General features: G+C 36.5%; 1 protein-coding gene across 1 annotated transcript; it reads right to left on the bottom strand.

The window, feature by feature from the left end:
- Window positions 1-706: 706 nt before the first annotated feature.
- Window positions 707-2,848, bottom strand: LOC114735729 (probable indole-3-pyruvate monooxygenase YUCCA4). Its single transcript, XM_028923451.1, has 4 exons — window positions 2,213-2,848; window positions 1,855-2,103; window positions 1,634-1,756; window positions 707-976 (listed from the first exon to the last, which is right to left on the bottom strand). The coding sequence occupies exons 1-4, from the start codon at window positions 2,846-2,848 to the stop codon at window positions 707-709; spliced, it is 1,278 nt and encodes a 425-aa protein (XP_028779284.1).
- Window positions 2,849-5,837: the final 2,989 nt, after the last annotated feature.

Raw genomic sequence — 5,837 nt, 5'->3', positions numbered from 1 at the left:
ATGTATATCCTATAATATTCTAACAACTCGCAGAGACTCGTGTATTAGAACCAGGGCTGTCAAATGGGGTCGGATCAGAGTGCCATCATTGTCTCAATTATCAGCGTGAGAGAGAGAAAGAGATAACACAAGGCTAACAAGATCTCCAAGACGTTTCATATTGACACTTATCGTTGGGTTGATCTCACTGCATGAAAAAGCCTTCTTTCATGGCTTGTTTTTAAGAAACCGGTATGTACGTTTTCTGCAGAACTTTAATGCGAGTTCATGATTTTTCGTTTGAAAAGCAAATCAAATAGAAGCGAATATGATCAAAAGACATTGAGAATGATATAGAGATAGCTAATAAAATAAACAATGGGCGAATTATAATAAGACCTTAAGAAAAGAAAAAAATTATAAAACAAGTTTTAAAAATCGATATTCTATATTCTAAAACTTATTATTATAAACTGTTCAAGTTGTTATTAGACTTTTTAATAATTATTTTTTTATACGAGATTTGATTATAATTCTTCCTTGTATTTATAAAAATGTTTTGTACATAGATGAGACGGTAAAACTTGGGAGGGAGGTTAGCAGCTGTATACCGCAATGTTACAAAATTGTACATACACCGGAGGGCCTGTGACAAACCTGGGTCGGGGTGGTTAAAGGGAGAAATACAATTACCAATCTGACCCTGACCCAGTATTGATCTCTCAAACTAATTATCTTTCTTGCATTTTACAAGCTGATTGGGACGGGAAGGGCATAAGGAGCTCCTGAGCAGGACGATGTGGGAATTACGGTAGTTCTTGCTGTCTTTGACGGTCCTCCACCGATGAGCTATGTCCTGGGCGATCTTGGTGGAATCAGAAGCGGTTCCGAGCAAACCTCTTCTGGTGAACCCCACCGTATACAATCCATTCTCTCCCTTCCAACCCTCTGGAAAGGGCGTTTTTGGCATTCCATCTTCGGTGAAAAAATCACAGCCCTGCAGCAAACATTCACCGATTTCACAATAACGTGAGATTTTGCGTAAGATATTATTCTTCTTTCAATCTGAAGACACGAGAGTTACGTATACATAGAACACATGATATATGCAGTACAATACAGTTGATGCTTACGTTCGCAACTTTGGATTTTAGTTTTTTACTGACAGCATGCAGAATCAGAAAAGATTTCTCAGAGCATAATAGCTCCACGCCCTGCCATGGAGCTTAAACCGATCATTAAAAAAGAAATTCAAGACACTGATATTAGTTTTTGATAAAAAAGACTGATCTTTCCGCAGAGAAGACTACAACTTCTTGAGGCTGCGAAAGAGGGAAAAAAGGACACACGTTGGGCTAGCTTTTGCAAGCAGCAAATCGCCATGTCTCATATTTTAATGATTGTTACCCTTCGTTGGTGAAACGTCACACAAAAAGAACAGAAATTTCAAAATCTGTATTTGGAAAATCGGAGTGTGCATAAGCCCGAACTGATTATATTCTTTTTTGCATGCTGAGAAAGAAGAAATTTGTAAAATTCTGCACTCTGTATGCTGCATGTGTCCAACTCTGGAAAGCGACAGGTCTTTGGGCATTTCATAAAAAAACAGAGGTAAATAACAAGGCAAACAAAATAGATGGATTCGTGGTTTTACCTTGAGCCAAGTAGGCACGTTGCTTTTGTAGCCCGTTGCTAAGATTATAGCATCGAACTCTCTCTCCTGACCATCCACGAACTTGACACTATTTCTCGTTATCTCCTTCACTCCTTGCATCACCTGAAAGTGAATGATTAAGGATTTTAGAGGAATCCTGGACATATGTTTAAGGTCCATCTGCTTGTGTGAGCATGCGACCATTGCTCGATTGAATTTACCTTAATTTTCCCGGATTTTATCTGTGATAGTGCTCCGACATCTAGAACAGGGGTTTTTCCGGTGGCATTTTTGAGCTCAATGGGTCCTGTTTTGGGTCGCCGGAGGCCATAGCGATCGGTGTTTCCCAAGATGAAACTGGTCAGCGCCAGGAGGAACTTGTCTACTAATCTTAAAGGAAACCATTTGAGGAGGGTCGTGGCTATTCCAAATGTTGAGAAGCCTAACATCTCCCTAGGCAGAACATGTATCTGTATATCATAAAATAGTGCAAAAGTGAGCCAAACAGGACACAATTCTAAATTTGGCATTCGCTTACTTGCAAGGGAAATACCACCGACTTCAATAACCAATACTCACAGTGTTCCTAGCGACCATAAAAGGGAATGCATTGTGCCTGCAAAGATCCAAGCTTGCTTCCATGCCCGAATTGCCACACCCAATGATCAAAACTCTCTGGTTCTTGTAATCAGAACCAGACTTGAAGAGACTGGCATGAACAATGGGTCCATGAAACGACTCCATTCCAGAAATTTTAGGAATCACGGGCTCCGCATTTTCTCCGGTGGCCACTACCAGCCACCGGGAAATGTATTCAAAATCTTGGGTTCGAACCGTCCAAAAGCCGCAACTTTGGTCGAACTCTGCGCTCGTGACGGTTTGATTGAACCGGGGTTGAATTGAGAAGTGCGAAGCATACGACTCGAGGTACGATACAAACTGGTATTTCGTGGGGTACTTGGGGAAATTGGGAGGGAAACCCATCAAGGGAAGCTCACAAAAGTGTTTGGGAAGATGAAGTTTGAGACAGTCATAGGTTCTGTGTTTCCAAAGAGAAGCTATACAGTCACTCTTCTCAAGAATAACAGAAGGCACGCCATGTTGAGAGAGGCAAGCCGCGACTGCCAAACCGGAGGGGCCGGCGCCTACAATGATAGGCCCCTGAACCCAAGCACATTTAGCTTGTTCTTGTTCTTGATCTTTGAGAGAACCCATGTGAGAGAATTCCCGAGAAAGCAAGAAAGAAAGTACAAGAATTTATCAAAAGCAGCAGCAATAATACAGAGAGGTCTGTTTTTCTTTTCTATTTCCCTTCGCTGCTTGCCCTGTTTCTGCTTCGCTCAAGAAGACATTATTGACATCATGGGAAACGGAGAATTGAGAAGCGAAGGAGTGGGGTTTTAAATGCAGAGGAAGAAGAGAGAGGAGAGGAGAGGGAGGGAGGGAAGTGGAAGGACCAAAGAGAGCAAGAGAGAGAGGTAAGAGAGGCGTGAAGGTAAAGCAAAGGATTTGGTTATGTTTCTCAAGGCTATTTCTTCTGAACCTCGCTCTCGCAGTGCGGGCAGAACTTGGAGGGGCAAGTGGGAGGGGCCTGCTATAAATACATGTATGCATGGCATGCCCTCTCTCTCTCATTTATTTTCACTTTTTGGCAACAACTCTCCCTCCCACTTCCAGTTTTCATGCTCCTCAAACATTTGCACATTTCGACCTTAGTTTTTGGGAATAATGTTCACCTATGAAGTTAATTACATCATCATTTCAGAATGTTACCCCATGAAAAAACATGAGATGGTTGGAAGCTCCTCTTACTATATGTCAAGTTTGGAAAGTTGATTGGGTTTTTTTTTATTCTTAAAAATTAATTATTTTAATATATAAATAATTAGAAATAAAATAATCTCATACTATCGACTTCTCAAAAATAATTTTTATTTAAAAATCATCATTTGAAAAGTTTCAATTTAAACTGTTAAAATTATATTTAAACAGTGCATATCTTATCATAGTGATGAACATAGCGACATTTATTGCAGTGATAAAATGCTGAAACTGATTCTAATATTATAATCCCGCTTTGGTTCTATTTATAAAGGAGAAGGATAAGATAAAATTAAAATGGGAAGAGAAACTCCATCCTTATTATGTGGCGTTGTCATTGATTCCCCACCTTTAGTTTTCTGTTTACCCCTCATTAAATGCTGAAGTATATATTTCATTTAATTTTTAAAATACCTATACTTCATGAGTAAAATTAAAAAATATTAAATTTTTAAATAGGATCCATGTGTTTTAAATTTTCCTTGGTTTGGGTAAATTTTGAATTTTGAAAGTGATTAACAGGATCGAAGTAGTATTTTTTACGGTTCAATGTTTAAGGTTTTTTTTTCTTTTGGGAGGGGGCGACAAGTCCTACATACTACTTTTAACATAATATAGCTGTGCAAATATGAAATATCTGTGTGGTTCAAAATACAAGACACTTCCTGAATATTAATTTTTTTTCCAAATGCCCCTTAATAAATCAGGTATAAGAATAAAGGTTTGAGTTCAAAACAAGAAATGTCAACTATTAGCCGATAGCAAATTTTAAGAAAATAATGCTTTGCTACAAATTCAATTGGCCCTGGTAACTCTATTAGTTTTTGTGAGATAATATTAGTGTCCCTTGTATGTACTCTGTCCAGTTCAATACACACACGTATAAAAGTCACTCTCAACCATCTTTATCAACAACAAAAAGTCAGCTCATTGAATCTGTATTACTCTAAAAATACTGTTTAACTTTAACCCATACAAATCTGTCCTCTCTCTCTCTCATTTTTCTTGGTATAGAGGTAAAATTAGAAAATGCTAATTATAACTGACTTATATTATAGATCAAATATTTAATCTCAAAGTTGTTGCATGTTGTGGGTTGGAGTGAGTCTCTGAGGTGGTTTCCCCCCCCCCCCTATGTGTTTCATCTTTTTCCACGTTAAAAGGACGTGAAGTATAGTTTTCAAGCTAACGTCTCAAAAGAAAAATATGTTACATGATATAAGGCTAAGTAGGGAAAAGGTAGTTTTTGGTACTTTCAACGCGTCACCCAGAGAAAACTCGAGAGAAAGTACCTGAAGATAACCACTTAATTCCTCAATTATCCAGGGAATTAACATCTGACGAGACAAAACACAGTGCCATTAGGAAAAACTACTATATTGACGGTATAACATCACAATGTTCCTCTTTGTGAGACTGGACGATAAGCATAATGAATTTACCTGTTCAAATAAGCTAATGAACGTGCCAAGAAATATTGTTATGGAAAATCTTGCTCATGGTTTTATGATAGGCACTTTATAAATACCACATTAAATATTCAAGATTTTTGTGATATATTCTTATAGTACTAACTCTGGTATATAAGAATTAGTTGAATAATTTGAGCAGATTAAAAAGATTAGTTAAATTAGTTATTTGCAGTAAATAATTGTTGGCTTTCTTAAAATACCATTAAAAATTATATTTATTAGTTAGAATTAATATTTGATGAAACATTTAATATGTACAACTACTACCAACACTACTTTAAGAAAACTGATAAATATAAGAAACAAGGTGGATTAAAGTCTTATATTTGAGACCAAATTAAATATCAAATAAGTTTTTATATCAAGAATCGGATGTAGCATTTGAGAATAATCCATTCTCCCCAGTTTGTTGTTTGTTATATTATACTAGCACTTTAAGGACGCGAATTGGCGTATGCCAGCGGAGATGAGTTAATATTTACCCAATAACATACAAGAATATAACATATATCTCATTGACGAGGAGTGACATTATGCTGCATGTGACGATCAAACGTCTGTTGCGTTGGCTTTTTCATCCATATACGACTTCTCTCTTATTGTTTCTAACCATATTATTGGCCATGGTCGAGAATGTACGAATGTAATGTGTCCTCTATCTATATTATATTTTAGTGTAACAAAAAATGATATAATATTTTATATATAATATCAATTTTTTTAAAAAAATATATAGTGATTACATGAATAATAATAATAATAATAATAATAATAAGGTTTATTTCAAACTTTACAGTTTATCCATCTAATAAGATCCATAAAACACACGGAAATATAAACAAATAACGTGATAAATAATGTGTTTCTTTGCCAGAAAACACGAGGACTGAAATTATATTTATATATATATA

The sequence above is a fragment of the Neltuma alba genome, unplaced genomic scaffold (genome assembly GCF_004799145.2).
Source record: "Neltuma alba isolate B1F8T4 unplaced genomic scaffold, ASM479914v2 tig00013249_pilon, whole genome shotgun sequence".
Classification (NCBI taxonomy): domain Eukaryota; kingdom Viridiplantae; phylum Streptophyta; class Magnoliopsida; order Fabales; family Fabaceae; genus Neltuma; species Neltuma alba.
The sequence above is the reverse complement of the archived record's forward strand: the minus strand, read 5'-3'. Positions and strand labels throughout refer to the sequence as shown.